This window comes from Globicephala melas, chromosome 5 (genome assembly GCF_963455315.2).
Source record: "Globicephala melas chromosome 5, mGloMel1.2, whole genome shotgun sequence".
In the NCBI taxonomy this organism is placed as follows: Eukaryota; Metazoa; Chordata; class Mammalia; order Artiodactyla; family Delphinidae; genus Globicephala; species Globicephala melas.
In genome coordinates this window covers 94,250,097-94,269,140 of record NC_083318.1, presented here as the reverse complement: position 1 = coordinate 94,269,140, position 19,044 = coordinate 94,250,097, and the positions used below count along the sequence as shown (strand labels likewise).

Below are 19,044 nucleotides of genomic sequence, written 5' to 3'. Positions count from 1 at the left end.
TCCTTTCTTTCTAGTCCTAAGTGCTTCAAGTTCAAACCTCTATGTCATCACCCCCTCTTGCCACAAGTCCCCTATTTTGTAACCAGAGTTTTGGAAAGTACCAAAGGGGGATTCTTTCCACTTGCCACTCTTCAGTGCCCCCCTGAGTTTTCTGTTTGGACTCCCTCCTGCCCCAGTTGTGGACACACCTGGCAAGTTCCATAAGCCTCCATCAGGAAAAAACAAAAAACCACACAGACACACACAAAAGGAAGCTAAAGTTTAACACAAAACCTTTATTTTTAATAACTATTCTAGAGGCTTGACATTAAGGTAGAGACCTCAGTGGAAAACACTTACCCCCTCTTAACCCAGTATTGGGTTTGGATTCAAGAAAATGCTGAAAATAGAAAACAATGTTTCCCAGTTCTTCTTTCTGACCTAAATAATTTAAAGCCAAGGATTGCAATTCATTCATGGAAAAGTACCAGGGTATGTTGGAGACGTAAAACAAAGCTCAGTTAATGTGGCCTACGCGGCATCAGTAAAACTGGCCCACGCTAACACATGTTGACAACTGTGCGGCCAACATACTTTCAATACCCTCCCTCAGCAAAAAGAACAGGGACACATGAAACAATTAGAAATAGTAGAGCAAAAGAAGAAAGAGTGGAAAGATGAGGGGAGTACAGGAAGGAAGACTGGCATTGACAGGGCAGGAGAAAATACGAAATATTCCCCAAAATAAACATATTTGCTGTCACAGTTGGGGCTGAAGATAAACAACCAGTTACAATGGAAAGAAATAAGAAGACAGCTAAAGAAAAGAATGGGAGAGGTCGTGGAGTCAGATAGGTAAGTAGATAAAACACGGAAAGTATTTTTGGCATGTAACTAGGACTGATAAAGAAACAGGATAAGACCAGAAGGATTATTACAGAAAGTGCAGGATCAACATGTGGACAAGTGAAATGTAGGGGGAAAGCAGCTGTTAGGAAACGTGCTGTGATTCTACTGTCCTGAAGAGGCCAATGTTTTGAAACTAGAGTTTTTCAAGCTCTAGTCTACAAATGGACGTGGAATTAGGAAGTTCTCGGCAGGCCCCGCAGTGGAGAACGAGAGTCAAGCAGACATTCCAGTGTTGGGAGCAGCAGGGTCAAATCAAGGAGCCTGTAATGCTTAACATTCTGAAGGTATAGAGGAAACCTCACATTCGGAGGGAAAGGCTTCACCACTTAAGCTAACACAAAAGAGACTGTACAAATCTCTTCTGTTCATAAATTTTGGACTAGATAAAAACAAAGGCACCAAATACCTTAACTGTCGAGACGTAATTCCTCTTCATCTCAGTCACTAGGGAATTCAGCATCAAATTAGATTTTTCCGGCACCTTAACGTGAGACTGTCAGGAAGGAAAAAAGGCCTTCCTTTTCCCTCTAACCAACCTGTAATCTTCAGAGTGATTTCTCTTTTCGGTACAGACTTCGGTGTATTTACATCCCTAGGAGCCGGTGTCCGGAGGAGCCGCCCCGGCTGTATCCCCAGATCAAGATAGGCTTGTTTTGAATGCAAAATGAGTTTTCCCCGACCTCGATACTGCCTCAGGGTATCTGAAATTAATAGCCTACATCGTTAATAAAGGTATGTTTTGGAGAGACAGCAAGATGCTGGTTAATTTGCACCTTCTTCCTCACCCAGCGGCTTCAGCCGTGACTAACGAAGCTAAAGGAGAGGGCAAGAACAGGTCTATTGTTTTCGTTTCCTACTTGGCCGAAACCCAAAGGAGCGGCTGGTCGCCTACCTGCCTTCCATTCCCCTGCACGGGAGCGGCTGCGCGACCTGCCGAGCTGTACGTTGCCGGCTCCGGCTAGCTGGCGACCTCACCTACGGCGCTCTTCCGGGCTCGGACCAGCCTGACTCATCTGGGATGGGTGGCAGGGGTGGGGGAGACCTCAGAGGGAGGAGGGACAGGAGGAGGCGGGCCGGGCCCTTCCCCCAGAGCCGGGGAGGAGGCGTCGCCAGGGCGCAGGTGAAACCGACTCCGGCCTATCCCGGGAACTTTCGCAGCGGGGACTCGCTGCGCGAGGCGCGCATCGCGCAGGGGCGGCCTGGGAGCCGCCCTCTCCCACCCTGGGCTGCGCGCGGGGCTCAGCACCGGGGCCTCTCCCCGGGGACCCGCGGCCCTCCTGGCACGTTCTGGGGCTGCAAGCAGGCCGTGGCTGATGGAGGCGGGTGGCGCCGCCCCGGGCGCAGGTGACAGACGCCAGGCCAGGGTTTCTGTTGGCGGGGGAGAGCGCAGGGAGGACGAGACGCAGACACCTCGGGGCCAGGGGACGACGGGGCAGCGATGGCCCGAGAGTTGAGCCAGGAGGCACTACTGGACTTTCTGTGCCAGGCCGGGGGCCGAGTGACCAACGCCGCCTTGCTGAGCCACTTCAAGAGCTTCCTCCGAGACCCCGATACGCCCCCCAGCCAGCACCAGCGCCGCCGCGAGCTTTTCAAGGGCTTCGTCAACTCGGTGGCCGCAGTGCGCCAGGACCCCGACGGCACCAAGTACGTGGTGCTCAAGAGGAGGTACAGGGACCTTTTGGGGGAGGAGGGGCTGCAGCGACCCAGAGACCCGCCCGCGGCCGCCGCCCCTGCAGGGGGAGCTGCGCCCAGCTTCCCGCTCCTCGCGCGCAGGGGGGAGCCGCCGCCGCCGCCGCTGCCGCCGCCGCAGCAACCCCGGCGGCGGCGGCGCGAGAAGGAGCTAGAGGAGGAGCAAGCAGGTGCCGCAGGCCCGGCCGCCGAGGCAGGCTGCAATGGACTCCCGGCCAGCGGGGCCCGGGAGGCGGCCCGGAGAGGCGGCCGGCGGAGGGGCAGCTCCGGCCACAGGGCGCCGGTGCCCGCAGCCGCCCAGGACGGAGCGAGGTGCGTGGCGGCCGAGACGCAGGGCCGCCGCTGCTGGGAATGCCTCCAGAACGGCCTGGGGGGACTCCCGGGCGAGCCGCTGCTCCGCTCACTCCCCGACGCCCCCACCGCCACCGCCAGCGCCTGGGAGAAGCCTGCGCCGGCCCCGCCTGCCCAGGACGACAGCGGGGCTCCCAGGCCGCAGCGGGAAGGTGCGCCCGCGGGGCCCCCGCCGGTGTGCGCCGCACCCCGCTCTCCTCCCACAACCGTCGAGGCTGCTGGGAGCGGGGCTTCCCCACCTGCTCTCCTGTCCTGCCCCACTCCCCCCGGAGAGCCGCCCGAGCTGGTGATCCCGGGCTCTCTGCATTATTCGACCCTGCAGAAGCAGCAGCAGCGCACTCGAGAGTGGGTGGCCAGACACCCCCAGATACCCGAGGCCCGAAACCAGGGTCCCATCCGAGCCTGGTCGATGCTGCCAGACAACTTCCCCCAGCTGCCCTCGGAGCCGGGCTTCTGGGTCCCGGTATCTAAGCCAGCACCACCCGACCTCCCTCCTCCCCCTCATTCTCTCTTTCCCGCTGTTTCGGAATCCTGGCTCGGGGAGTCTCCATTGGCAGTCTTTCGTAGCATTCGTTGTCAGCTGTCTCTACAAGATCTGGAGGACTTTGTGGACCAGGAGAGCCACGGCAGCGAGGAGAGCAGCAGTGGACCCAAAGAGTCCCCTGGGGGTTCTGAAGAAGGGCTGCACCTTGCCCCGGGAGCCCCAGATGGGAGAAGGCTCAGGAATCCAGCTGGGGCCCCTTCTCCAAAGGAGGGCTGCCCCAGCGGGAGCCTTCAGGGCCTCAGGAACATAGAGGATGGTCACCCTTCTCAGCCCGTCCCAATAGGAGCTGGTGGCCTTGCAGGCCACCCTCAGCCTTTGCCCTGGCCTGTCCCCAAATTAAGGAGATCCCTAAGGAGGAGCTCTAGGGCAGAGAGAGCCAAATTGTCCTCCTCTGATGAGGAGTGCCTTGAGGAGGATTTGCTGAAAAGGAGCCGGCGCCCTCCCCGGTCCAGGAAACCCTCGAAGGTGGGAGCAATGTCCAGCCCAAGGGTGGATGCCGCTTTGACACCAAAACCTGCAGAAATTAAGGCTACTGTTGTTGAGTGTGGTCATCCACACAGCTCATGGGCCCCTGGAGGGGAGAGGCCTGCAGCCTTGATCCCCCCCAGATCTTCCGAGCACAAGTCATCCCTGGTCCCCCTTGATGCCAGGGAGCATGAATGGATTGTGAAGCTTGCCAGTGGCTCTTGGATTCAGGTGTTGACTTTGTTCTGGGAGGACCCCCAGCTGGCTTTGCACAAAGACTTTTTGACCGGGTACACTGCCTTGCACTGGATAGCCAAACACGGTGACCTCAGGGTCCTTCAGGACTTGGTCTCAGGCGCACAGAAAGCAGGGATTGCTCTTGATGTAAACGTGAAGTCCAGCTGTGGGTATACCCCGCTGCACCTTGCAGCCATTCATGGCCACCAGGGGATCATCAAATTGCTAGTGCAAAGGTTGGCGTCTCGTGTGAACGTCCGGGACAGCAGTGGGAAGAAGCCTTGGCAGTATCTGACCAGTAATACCTCTGGGGAAATATGGCAGCTACTGGAAGCCCCACGGGGCAAGCCCATCTTTTCCACCTATCCCTTGGTTCGAAGCTCTTCCCCCACCAGGAAGGCCAAGAGCCGGGAAATATCTAGAAATGTCACTCGAAAGACTTCCTTTGCTGCACTGCTCAAAAGTCAGCACAGCAAATGGAAGTCAGCCAACCAGTATGAGAAATTCCCCAGTCTAAGGGAAAGAGAAGAGTATAGTGACTGAGGGGAGCCCCTCTCTCCAACATGGCCTCCACACCCCCATCCTTGAGCTCTTCAGTGAGAGAATCCAGGGGGAATGGAAAAATTGCTGAGGAATTGGTCGACAGGCCAAGTGAGATGGCCTACCTAGTGTTTACCTCCCTGGATTCTGCGTCAGCACATCCTGGGCCTCAGAGGTCGTCCAAGCTTTCTGACGGCTCAAGTCCTTGGGCCAGTGAACGTAGACAAGGAGCAGAGTCAGGTGCTTAAAACCCGGCTGTTCTTCTCCTTCCCTTGCCATCACAGATCTGGGCACAGCAGGCCACACTATTCTCCCAAGCAGCTACCCCAGGCCTTGGCTAGAGAGGAAACAGATGTCTAACAAGAAGAGAGGCAATTCAAGGAACTGATGAAGCTCAAACAAGATCCTCTCTCTGGCTAGGAGCTCTCTGGCTTCCATTCATTTGGAGAACAAATCTTGGCTAAGAGTGGAAAACACCAGGTTTGAAATCAGATGGCTCCTCTTCTTTCCCTTTTTTTTTTTTTTGGCATTCAAATCTGTGCAGTAAAATTATTACTGGAGAGTAGAAGTTGCTTTAAGAGATTCCTCTGCCCCATCGTCAGGTCTTTCTTTGAATGCAACCTTTGGTAGCCAGCACAAGAAATGATTAATGCCTCGTTTCAGAGAAGCAGTTGGGTAAGATCCAGTTGTGACTGACATTCAGACCCTGCTTTTTAAGAAAAACATCAACCTGAGGGGAACTTTCCAAATGTAAAAACTGTATGGCTCATTTGCATAGTGACTGAAACCATCTTTTATGGAAACTCCCTGTGTAACAAACAGCAGAATTAGCATCAGTAGTTTTCAGTAGGTTTGAATGGCCAATGTTCATACTCATGAAAAGTGAGAAATGATTTTGTTCTGGGGATGCAGTAAGGGTTATGAGGTGAATGCCTCCCCACCAGGAACTTTCTAAGCTGCTAAATATAATTTTATTTGCACTAAACATTTTGCCAATTAAGATTAAATATTAGGTTTGAAGTGCTGTATCTCTAACAGGAAGTGGTCCTTTTATTTGCTCGTGGTGGGACTGATCTCTGTGGGTCTGTGGAATGAGAGAATGGCTAGTTTATAAACTGCAGTAGAAAATCAAGATTTCAGAATGTAAATTCAAAGAGGGCTGAAAGATGAAGTGTCTAAGAGGAAATAGTTAATTTTTTATGGAAATGTTCTCATGCGCTGTGGCAATGATGTTGTATTTTAAAGTATTTTTGTGTTTCTTCTGGCTATTTTCCCCCATTAAAATATCAACAGATCTTTATAATTTATTGTACTTATGCTGATGATTGTTAACTTTCTGCCTTACAAAACTGTGACTCAGTGAGTATCAAATATTTTTGTTTCTTTGTAGTTTTACTTTATAATTTTGCTGAAATAACTATATCTGTTCTATTAGAAAACAAACAAAAAATAGGCAGAATAAATAAATCTAAGGGTTGCTTTTCTCCAAAAAGACCTATACAAGGGATGAAACTTTGGCAAATCACATCAAGGAAAAAAAGCTACAAGTACGGACAGCAGGTGTATGGTTAGGAGAGATGAAATTTTTAAACATAAAAGATAAACATTTATGTGAATACCCTAGTACAGGCGGTGATCTCCCAGGGGGGGAAAAAATTAAAAATGTCAACTTCTTTTAAAAGCCAAAGAATGTTTTTACTTTACCATACTGTTATCACAATGTCAATTCATTCAACAAATGTTTTCCTTAGTGCTGTGGGATTGATAAAGGTGAATGGGACATGACTTCTCTCCTCTTGAACTTAAAATCTAACAAGACTTGTTGTTGACTGATTTATACCATACCTTACTCCCAAGATGTCTTTTAAAGCTGCATTGTACTAGGTATAAGCTTTTAAAATGAGGCAAAGGAAAAAAAAGGTACCGGGAATGAGGACAAAACAACTGCAATACAAGAAAAAAAATTTTTTTCAGAGTGTCGTAAGTACAAAGTTAAGGGCTCCAGAGGATTTCGGAGGAGAGAGTCCTTTGGGCTAAGAAAATCTGGGCCGGCTACTGGGAGGCCAGGCATCTTTAGGTGAATGATCTTGGCTTTCCACAGAAACCAGCTTTGTTGGTTCTACCACATTCTTGCCTTTGGCTTCAGTGTGTGATTTCATAGCACAACATTGGCTGATTGCTCAATGGTTAGGACACAGTCTTGGGTTCCAGGTTCATTCTTAGGAGGATCCATCAGGTCCGTCTGTCCTTTGTCCCCATATCGTACCTATGACTGTGGTCAACCTTCTTACGTGGTCAACATGTATTTGGGGAGGGGGTGGGGCAGAAGAGGGTGTTGAGAGCAGAGTACAGCACAGACCTGGTGGAGTCACCCTTTTGCTCATGTCATAAAGCACAGACCAGGAGGACAGCCAGTCCCAGCCTCCTGCCAGCCACAAACCTCCCCCACACTGAGGCCAGACCCATTGGGGTGTGAATGCCCTTACCCTCTCAGTTTCTGTCCTGGTGGTGCTGAATTCTTTCAGCTTAGAATCCCTTTTGCTCTTTTCCTGGAGAACTTTCATGTTTCAAAGGACAGCTCAGACATCGAAGCCTCTGTGAGGGCAAAGCTGCTGGGTGTGTTTGGGGGATACTTAGCTCCTATGGCTGTGGGAGATAGGTGGCTTCTGCTGTGTGGCAGCCTAAGGCGCTGTGGAACGAGGTGAAGATAGAAAGGGAATTTAAGGTCAGGTTGAAAAAAAGTATCTTTTATGATACGTCAAGAAAAATAAGCATTTTCTAGGAAGCCAGGGATGGTCCAATTTTTCCCTCCAGAAAACCTTAGTGTAATTCCAAATATGGAAACTTTCGTAAAGTCTTAATTTGAAGACAAAGAAAAAGTATTGTATAGGATGTACTCAATTTTAAAGTTTCCCTTTCAAATTTTCCTTGTCTTTGATGTTAATGCTTCTTTGCTGGCAAACAGTGGTGCGCAGTTGAACAAATTGCAATTTAATATTAGAGGCAAACATTAGAAACTGGTGATAATCTTAGCTCAACCACTTGCTTTTTTGTAGACATAGTTGTAAACTAATGAATTTTAATCTTATATATAATATCTACCATACTGTTATTTTCTGCTAGTAAAACTGCTTTTAGTTCAACATTTTAGGATTTTACACATAGCGTGCCATGACTTCCAGGTGCTTTGATTTCCTCACTAAATTTTTTAAAGTAACAACTTTGAGATATAGTTCACATACCATACAATTCACCTAAAAAAAAATATCGTATACTAACGCATATATGTGGAACCTAGAAAAATGGTACAGATGAACCTGTTTGCAGGGCAGAAATTAAGACACAGATGCAGAGAACAAACGTATGGACACCAAGGGGGGAAAGCCGGGGGTGGTGGTGGTGGTGGTGGGATGAATTGGGAGATTGAGGTTGACATAAATACACTAATATGTATAATAAGTATACAGGTCAATGGTTTTGAGTGTATTCACAGAGTTGTGCAACCATCACCATAATAAGTTCCTGTACCTATTTGAGAACTACTGACCCAGGCAATGGGGAGCCATTGACAGTTTAATGTAGACCTATATAGACTGGGGTGAAGTAAAGATCCCTCTTGCTATAGTAAGGGAGAGAAACTAGAAGCAGAGATCAGGTAAATTATTGTAGTGTCTTGATTTCATATTGGAAATAGGAATATTGACTCAATTAGCTCGATAAGGTGAATAAGTTTGGATGAGTAAAAATGAGGAAAGAAAATTTTAGTTGGAGGAGCTTACTCAGTTGATAAAAATCAGAAGACATTAGGTGAGATCCAAAAGGATCTCTCCATTTCCTCTCATCTCTAATGCTCCAGTTCAGTGATTAGACCACTTCACTACTGTGATGACGGTCTAGGTTCAAGGTGGCATTGATCTAAGAGTATAAATTCAATCCCTGTACAGGCTGTTTAGCACAGCAGTGTCAGTGTATGCGCTTGTGTTTGCTGACATCAAACAAATGATTAAAAATGTGTAATTGAGGCAATTCCCTGGCGGTCCAGCGGTTAGGACTCCGTGCTTTCACTGCCGAGGGCCGGGGTTCAATCCCTTTCTCAGGGGGTGGGGGGTTCAGGGGGTGGGGGAATGTGTAATGAAAGGGTAGGATCATGTAGTACTTAGGCTCATGGCAATGAGCTAGGCTGCCTGGGTTCCTGTCCTTGTTTGGACAACCGTCAGCTTCTTGGTTTTCTCACTTTTAAGATTTTTTTTTTTTTTAAGACCAAATGAATTAACACAAATTCCTTAGAAAATGCCTGGTACAATATGGCCCAGCAGTCCCACTACTGGGCATATACCCAGAGAAAACCATAATTCAAAAAAACACATGCACAGTGTCCATTGCAGCACTATTTACAATGGCCAGATCATGGAAGCAACCTAAGTGTCCATCAACAGACTAATGGATAAAGAAGATGTGGTACATATATACAATGGAATATTACTCAGCCATAAAAAGGAACAAAATTGGGTCATTTGTAGAGACGTGGATGGACCTAGAGACTGTCATACAGAGTGAAGTAAGTCAGAAAGAGAAAAAAAAATATCGTATATTAACGCATATATGTGGAACCTAGAAAAATGGTACAGATGAACCTGTTTGCAGGGCAGAAATTAAGACACAGATGCAGAGAACAAACGTATGGACACCAAGGGGGGAAAGCCGGGGGTGGTGGTGGTGGTGGTGGGATGAATTGGGAGATTGAGGTTGACATAAATACACTAATATGTATAAAATAGATAATAAGAACCTGCTGTATAAAAAATAAATAAACATTTTAAAAAATGCCTGGTACATAGTAAATCCTCAATAAATGTTAGCTATTATTATTTTAAACACCATTCAAAATATACAGTTCACTTTAAATTTCAATCTATGCTGAAGACAAAGAAATTCTCTGGTTGACTAAAACAGTGCTCCGAGAATGAGATTTGCCAATAAAGTCAAACATTTTTCTTTATGCTTCTATATAAAAAGATGCTTGTGTTTCTCATTTCAAATGAAAAAGACCATTCGACTGTCTGTGTGGAACAATCATGAGCTATTATAGTATGTCATTAAACAGAATTAGGCTTAATTGAAGTCATGTAAACTAACATCAGTCAAATCAGCAGTTCTGGTTTAGCCTGGAATTGAAATCCAGGCAGAGCCCTGAAGGGGTGAGGCTTATGGAGAGCTACCATCACTCAGGAAATTTGAAATAAACTCAATTCAACCATGCAGTAAACTTTAACCAAAATTCCACTAACTTTGTCAAGATGAAGTCTCACTGAATTGGATTAAAAATTACTGACATATTGAAATATTCTTCCTCTTTGGTATAGTATTTCTTGATTCCTAGCTCCCAAGTTTGACTCCTCTTTTCTACTTTTAAGACTTGTGTTTTTTAAAAAGGCATCACTGTATGCAAATTGTGCCTCAATTAAACAAGAAAATGATGACAAATAAGGAGAAAGATATTTGTCAACTTGACTGTTGGGGTCAAAGACAGGACTCTTTTTTTAGAGGGTCTAATTTTTCCATGCGTTCTATTTCTCTTTTTGAGAAGAGTGAATACTCCCAAGTCTAGCAGCTATTAACAGGTGTTTCTGTGCCATCACTCTTTCTGAAACCGTAATTGTTACTCTTATAGGACTTGAAGATTTTGCTATTATATTTATATCCTCAAATGCGATTAGCTCTGTTGTGAAGTCCTATCATTTGTTGTCAGTTAGGGAAGTGCTTCAGGGACAACTGTAGTGAACCAAGCAACTGCCACAATCCCACACTGGGTCTCACTGCCTACGAGCCTGGGCCGGCCACAGTAGGGCTAAGGCAGGGAGCCACTGGGCTAGAAATAGTCCCATTTCCTTAGTGGTTTGAGGAAAGGATTACCAAGTCACATAAGGGTGTCTAGATCAGAGTATTTAGAGTTTCTAATTAAAATAAGCTTTAAGAAAGTAAGTAAAATGAATATTTATTCAGCTGATGACAGTAGCTTTGCCTAAACTGATGGTCCAAGGAGAGTCCCATTGATTTTTCTTTCGGGAAGGGGCTGGACTGTATCCACCTTCATTGGAATAGACATGCCCTTGGGGGTTTGGATGTTGACTGAGTATTAGTTTTCCGCCTGGTTTAACCCTAACTGGTTATATGCCAGATAGGAAATCTCTGTGAGCCTTGATTTTTGTGAGGAAAGCAAAGGGGAAGAAGGAGAAAAACATACCAATAGCATCAAGTTGGCCTCAGATCTTCAGGATGAAAGGCACTAAAATGCACAATAGTCCTAATGGGTAGCAGAAATGGGGAAAAAAAGAACAGAAGGTTGATTTTGCTTTATCCTGAGGCCAAATCTTTCACAAGAGCTATTCTTTTTTTTTTTTTTTTTTTGCGGTACGCGGGCCTCTCACCGTTGTGGCCTCTCCCGTTGCGGAGCACAGGCTCCGGACACGCAGGCCCAGTGACCATGGCTCACGGGTCCAGCCGCTCCGCGGCATGTGGGATCCTCCCGGACCAGGGTACGAACCCGTGTCCCCTGCATCGGCAGGCGGACTGTCAACCACTGTGCCACCAGGGAAGCCCCACAAGAGCTATTCTTATGGGGCATATAAACTAAGTAACATTTCATAATAACGTATACCAAGCCTACCTGTGGAGCTATCTTTCTATGACTGCAGAGAGATCACGAAATATTGCCCTGGATTTCTTGGGCAAGTTTCTGATACCCATCATGACATCTTGGGAAAGCTGAATCCTAGAACCACTTTTCATCTATGGGGTATACACCTCTCTTCCAGGAGCAGAGTATCCGATGTGGATGACCTTTCACACTCATTTTCTCTTCTGATCTTTGTTCTCAGTCAACTGCAGCTTTCAGTCAGGTACTGACAGAGGGGTTGAAACTCAAGACTACTTGCTGCTTGTTAAGATCTTTAAATTGTTTGAAATTTTCAGTGACAGTGTTGATATTCTATGTCCCTCCAAAACACGCCCCTCCACCATGTATGTTCAAGCATGGATAATGGGGAACTGAATTGGCTTTACATTCTTGCACCACAAGATTTATTGTATTTATTTAAGATGTCTCCCAGATGCTTTTTTAAAGGTTTTAAAAAATATTTATTTATTTATCTATCTATCTATTTATTTTGGGCAGCACCGGGTCTTAGTTGTGGCAGGCGGGATCTTTAGTCGCAGCATGTGGGATCTTCATTTAGTTGCGACATGCATGCGGGATCTAGTTCCCCGACCAGGGATTGAACCTGGGGCCCCTGCATTGGGAGCATGGAGTCTTACCCACTGGACCACCAGGGAAGTCCCCAGATTCTTATAAAGGAAGACATCCGCATGAGGCAGCAGACCGAGTGACTGCGAAAACTCCTCATCCTGTGAGCAGCCTGTGACTCTTTGAGAAAAGGATTAATTCTCTAAACACAGACATACATCTGGAGGCAGAAGTTGTCTTAGGTGCCACCTGACCATAACTCTATGTCCCTTATATGTGTGTCACCTTACACGTTCTGTGGTCTCTTGGCTCCAGGTGTTTTCCTGCTAAAAGCTTCTTCAAGACCACCTGGAACAACAGTGATGGAACAGGTAGACAAGTATCACATGGATTGTGGGCACAGGACTGCTCTTGTTCTACCAGAGTTAACGTTTTCTCTTTATTGTGTTAAGCGTCTGACTCAAATTCCATTTTGGAGGTATTTCCTCAGGTTCAAAATTCCATATGTCTTTATTTACTTTCTATAAGTTGAGAAAAGAAAGAAATCCTTATCCTTTATAAATGTAAAGCCACAGCATCCAGATACTGGCTTATGATGGAAACTGGATTTGAAGTAACAAACTGTTTGATGTTCCTAAAAAAAAAAAAGGGAAGTTTATATAGAAGTTAAGCAGTATTTTGTGATGTGGGAAGGTACCACAATAAATACTTCCATAATCTGATAGGTTTGGGAAATGGATTGCTTTGAATGATAAATTATTCTAGTTCATAAGAATTTCTCACATATGCTTCACATGATAAATAGTTTAAGAAAACTGAACTACAATTAAATACGCTCAGCACTAAAACTAAACACAAAGTAATTTATGGTTTAAAAAAACCGTCTAAGATCATTAATGCTTTTGATTATTATTGTAAATATCAACTATCTTTGCATTTAGATACACAGAACTAAAGTCAGTTGATGAAAGATTGGGTTTTATAAATTTTACATCTATTTCATATTTTAAAGAATTTAAAAATCATACAAATGATACATGTTTATTGTAAAAAAAATTAGATAACACAGATAAAGAAAAGAGAACAAGAAAACAAAATCTTCCCTAATTTCACTACCTTAGGGTAATCACTGATAATACTTCGGTGTGTATCCTTCCAGAATTTATAAGAAAAAAGAAACCATACTGTGCATAGAAATTTCCAACCTATTTTATTGCTTAATATATTGTTATTTTTCCATTTGAATTGGGTATTGTTTATTAAGTTCAAGATAAAATAAAAGTTTAGGTCTTCAGATGGCTGAAAATGGGGCAGTTCAGAATTCATTTGCAGACCAGGTGTTGCTTCAATGTCACTTCCTTTTCCATACAGGGCTAGATCCTAAAAGTATTAAGTTTTAAATTATTTTAAAAATCATTCTTTGTCTTCATTTGACTTGAAGCAATGACTTTCTTTTGTTTTTAATCTGCTTTTTTTTTGCCCAGTGTTCTGGATGCATGACTTTTCAGGCAGGAGGTCCCTCCTCCAGGAAACTGGTTGCCTGCTCATGGGAACTCCCAGCTGTGACCACCCATCTCACACCCTGTGGCTGTTCTGTTTGCTTGTGGGGTAGTGGAGACCTGAGACAGGTGTGGGCCAGATATGATTGAAGAACAGTTACTATGCTTGATTACAACTTAAAATGGGCTAGATCTGTCAGTATCACTGGTCTGATTCTTTTCTTTCTTTTGTTTTTTGATCGCTAGGGAGAATATCTTAGAATGACTTTATCATTCAACATAAGAATGGGGAAGGGAATATAGGAAATCCAAAAGTTTTTTTTCTAATCATATAAATCTTTTACTTAAAGCACTTCCTGAAGATGAAAATTGCTGCCAGTTTTATTTTTTAATAATTTTTAAAACCACTTCAAACATACTCACAAAAGATATAACCTAGGGAGTAATAAGTTTTACTCATTTCTAGTCCCATGGGTTCCTTTTAACTTGGGGCTGACTAGTGCTAACCAGCATGTGTATTTTATTTTATCTTCCACTATTTTCATTAATAGCATACTGCACGTATTAAAACAATTGCCCTAGCTTACACTTTTAATAGCCAGAAAGTATATCACTATGTTAATATATAATAGTTTGCTAAGCCATTTCTCTACTCTTTCACATGTGGGTGATTTCTCACTATAACAGATAGTACTGAATATCTTTTTAAAAATAATTGTGAAGTTCTTTTATTTCTTGGCTATTTTCCCAGGGGCAGTTTAATAGTTTATATTTACATTTACCAGCTGTGCTTCAGAGGGACTGAGTCAAATTAAAGTGACATGAACAAGGAGGTAAAAACTAAGGAAATCTGAATAAACTATAGACTTCAGATAATGAATCAATGTTGGTTCATTAATTGTAATAAAGGTACTATACCTATATAAGATCTTACTAATAGGGAAAACTGTAGGGGGGAGGCTGGTATTTTAACCTATGTGCTATCTGCTGAATTTTTCTGTAAATCTAAAGCTGTTCTTAAAAAGCTTATTAATTTAAAAAAAAGATAGGGGAGTACAGAGCAAAGATGGTAAAACGTCAACATAGAATAGGAGTAAAGGGTAAATAGTTTTGTACAGTTCTTGCAACTTTTCTCTAAGTTTGATTTCAAGCCCGAAATTTAAAAAATATATAACTGCTTATCCTTCTTTTGAACCACATCTACCCTAAATGCCCACAAATAATCTTGCAATGTACTATAATAAGGGGATGTTATCATTGTTATTAAATAAGGTTCTTTCCCGCCAATGGGAATCTCAAATGGCCTGTTACTCGGTGGAATCCGGGCTCTCAACATCCGGGAAGGGGACAGGGCTGACCAAGGATAGCCAGAGGCTGGCTGTTCCCCAGCCAGGTAAATAAAGGTGCAAGTGCCATCCAACAGGTATATCCTAGAAGCCGTTTGGGTTTTAAAAAGGTATCTTGAGCCTCTGTCCCCTCTGGTATCGGTTTTCGAAGGACCCCTCACTCCCTATAGTCTGCTGCCCACCATCTCCTCCGTAACCACCAACTTCTTAGAGGTGCCTTCTGGGGCTGGGAAGAGGTGGACCTGCACGCAGGGACCAATACCTTAGCCCACGGTTTTAAAAGAAAGTATCAAAAGAGCAACGAAGAGCAGTTAACAGGTTTCTTGAAGCAATTTTTTTCGTTTGTTTTCTTACAGGCTCTACTTTGTGGCTTTGACTCTTGGCCAATCATTGCGCCTTAATTACGTGTCTGCTGGAGGAGTAGAACTCCAGGCTGTCTACAAATGCAATGAAATTCCCTTTAGAATTAGGTGAAAGCTTCCAGCATAGATTTCCCTTTCCTTTCATCACAGACTCCAAGCAGTTGGACATGTACTTGGCAAGGGCTGGAACTGTGATCACACAGAGTATTTGGATGTCCTACTTTCTCTAGGGCAACTCTGGGAGAGAGGAATCCCTGCCAGACAGCCAGATTCTCATCGCACTCTCCAAGTTTTAAGATGATAAAATTACATTGAAGTGCAGATGAGATGTTATCATTGTTTATCCAAAGTCTAAGTCCAAACAGACTGAATAGCAAAGTTTCTCAGAATTAGGAAAAGAGGCTTAAAGTAGTTCTTTAGCTTGTTTTTTATGTCAAGCCTATCAAGGGAGCCAGTTTAGAAACGATAAAAGTGACTGCTCACCTATTGTATTATTGTCCCAAGGTGACAAGACACAAGACATTTGTTTGAATTTAAAGCATAGGCATTTTCTCTATTTTTCCCTAAAAGCAAGCAAACTAAGATGAAGTGCTCTGGAAAACTTCCAATTTGGGGTCACTGGAGTCAGCTGTACTGTAGTTTGGTGAATTTTGCAGAGCCCGTTACAATTGGCCATCTCTGAATTAGAAATAGGTCAAGACCTTGGAAGATGATGGAAAGCATGTTTTCTCACATGTCATGAGAAATGGCTCATCTGCATTGTTCCTTTGCTTGTTAGATAAAAATGATGGATGCCTGAACTCCATCCCAGATTTAGTGAATGTGAATCTTTGGGGCCAGGACTGGGGAATCTCTCTTAATCCAGAGGCTCTGGTGATTATTATGCTCACTGAAGTTTGAGGATGGTCTTTGCTCTACATTCCTCAAGCATTGTATAATCATTAGAAATGTGGAGAACTTTAAATGAGTACCAATATCTCTGTGAGCCTTAGAGTGAATTTTCTCAGTTGATTTGGGCTAAATAGGTGCTCTTTTGAGCCTTCATGTCTTGCCAGCTCTTTGCCAGACCTAAGCCTCCTGTTGAGGATGGAGATAGAGACCACACCCTGCCCTCACTGGCCCATGGGTGACCTAGGAGACAAATGCGGAGAAGAACGTGACCCCCATCTCACGCTTCTGAATGGCCAGTTGCCCTACAACATCTCATAAAGCATTATAAATGTCTGTCCCTGTACTCTCAAAGTGAACATCCTAAACAAAAACTTCATCAGAGACATCACTTTTAGTGATATGGGCTTTTAACTTTTTTTTCTTTTCATGTTATTTGCTTCAATGTTTATTGTACCAAAAAAATTATTATGGCAGTAAAATCACATTTAAAATTTAGAAAATAAAATAGAAGAGAAAAACCATGTATTGTCCCACAGCATAAACCGTGCCAGTGTTAGCATTTTGATATATTTCTTGTCATAGGTTTGGGATTTTTTACCCCTCTTTAAATAGTTGCAGTTACAGTATATTACAATTTCTACCACATTATTCTAGATTCTTCTTGAACATTATTTTAAATATCTGTAGAATTTATGCAGCCACTCCTCCATTACCTTTTGAGGGAGCTTGTTTCCAATCTTTAATTATTTATAAGTAATTTTTCAGGCAAACCTTTATACATAAAACATTTTCTGCCTTTAGAATTATTTCCTTAGGATTTTCAGAAGTGGAATTTCTTGGTCAAAAAGTAGCACTTGTTTTTTGAAACGTTTGTACAGATTAATGCAATTTCAATCTGGGCATAATAGGTGGTCCCTAAGCATTATTCCTTTTTAAAAAAAATTTATTTATTTTTGGCTGCGTTGGGTCTTTGTTGCTGCGCGCGGGCTTCCTCTAGTTGCGGCGAGCGGGGGCTACTCTTCATTGCGATGCTCGGGCTTCTCATTGCGGTGGCTTATCTTGTTGCAGAGCACGGGCTCTAGGCGCACGGGCTTCAATAGTTGCAGCACGTGGGCTCAGTAGTTGTGGCTCACAGGCTTAGTTGCTCCACGGCATGTGGGATCTTCCCGGAACAGGGCTTAAACCTGTGTCCCCTGCGTTGGCAGGCAGATTCTTAACCACTGCGCCACCAGGGAAGCCCCCTAAACTTCATTATTTTTATTTTTTTTTTTTGCGGTACGTGGGCCTCTCACTGTTGTGGCCTCTCCCATTGCGGAGCACGGGCTCCGGACGCGCAGGTTCAGCGGCCATGGCTCACGGGCCCAGCCGCTCCGCGGCATATGGGATCTTCCCGGACCGGGGCGCGAACCCGCGTCCCCTGCATCGGCAGGCGGACTCTCAACCACTGCGCCACCAGGGAAGCCCGAAACTTTATTCTTAAACACTTAAAGAATCAATCACTGAAATAGTCATGAAATTTAGTGTTTTATATATATATATATATATATATATACATATGTGTACATGTGTATACATGTGTATAAACAATTCACTAATTATCATCCTTCAGTGACAACTCCATGAATCAGTTTATGTAGACTTGTTAGTGGAAGAATCATGCAACAGAGCCTTTTGCTGCTGTGAATAGAATAAATGCTGCGATTATTCAATCTAACGGCTTCTTATTGCATGCCTCCCTGATGGCAGGCACTGCGCAAGAGAGTAAGATACACATATTCCCTCTGAACACCCCTAGAATTCACAGACTAGGAGAGTGCTGGTGAAGAGAGAAAGAAACAAGTACAAGATAATATGGTGAGTGCTGGGTAGTATTCTTTAGCCAGATTTAGGGATATCTAATTTCAACTTAAGCAGTCAGGGAAGGCTTCTTGGCAAAGTAATGTCTAAGCTGGGACCTGAAAAGATGAATGCTAAGGCCTGGCACCTTTACATTATCCCAGGGGCCAATGAAAACGTCCTGGAAAGAAAATAGTTGAGCAGTTTTTTGAAAGTTAAATATGGAGTTACCATATGACTTAGCAATTCATTCTTAGGTATATACCTCAAAGAATTGAAAATATATGTTCACACAAAAACTTGTACACAAATATTCACAGCAGCATTATTCATAATAGCCAAAGAAATGGAAATAACCCAAATGTCCACCAGCTGATGAATGGATAAAGAAAATGTGGGCTATCCATTCGGGACTTCCCTGGTGGCGCAGTCGTTAAGAATCTGCCTGCCAATGCAGGAGACGCAGGTTTGAGCCCTGGTCCGGGAAGATGCCACATGCCGCGGAGCAACTAAGCCTGTGCACCACAACTACTGAGCCTGTGCTCTAGAGCCCACGTGCCGTGACTACTGAGCACGCGTGCTGCAACTACTGAAGACCGTGTGCCTAGAGCCTGTGCTCCACAACCAAAAGAGGCCACCGCAGTGAGAAGCCTGTCACCACAACGAAGAGTAGCCCCCTCTCGCTGCAACTAGAGAAAACCAGCGCACAGCAGTGAAGACCCAATGCAGCCTAAATAAACAAACAAACAAACAAATAAATAAAATGTGGTCTATCCATACAATGGAATGTTATTCAGCCTTAAAAAGCAATCCAGTACTGTTTCATGCTACAACATGGATGAATGTTGAAAACGTTATGTTAAGTGAAAGAATCCAGGCACAAAAGACCACATGTTGTATGATTTCATTTATATGAAATGTCTAAAACAGGTAAATCCATAGAGAGTGTAGATTAGTGGTGTTTGGGGGCTGGGGGTAAGAAAGAATTCTGAGTGTCTACTAATGGCTATGAGGTTTCTTTCAATGTTAGGTAGTGGTGATGGTCACATGACATCATAAATTATAGACTTTAAAATGATTAAAATGGTGACTTTTGTGTTACATAAATTTTACCTCACTTTTTTTAATTAAAAAAAAAATCCTGGAGCAAGAG

The 19,044-nt window shown here is 44.2% G+C and overlaps 1 protein-coding gene across 1 annotated transcript; it reads left to right on the top strand.

Moving 5' to 3' along the window:
• Positions 1-1,630: 1,630 nt before the first annotated feature.
• Positions 1,631-8,781, top strand: SOWAHB (sosondowah ankyrin repeat domain family member B). The gene has a single exon (XM_030877921.2). The coding sequence runs from the start codon at positions 2,327-2,329 to the stop codon at positions 4,715-4,717; it is 2,391 nt and encodes a 796-aa protein (XP_030733781.1). The 5' UTR covers positions 1,631-2,326; the 3' UTR covers positions 4,718-8,781.
• The last annotated feature ends 10,263 nt before the right edge of the window (positions 8,782-19,044 follow it).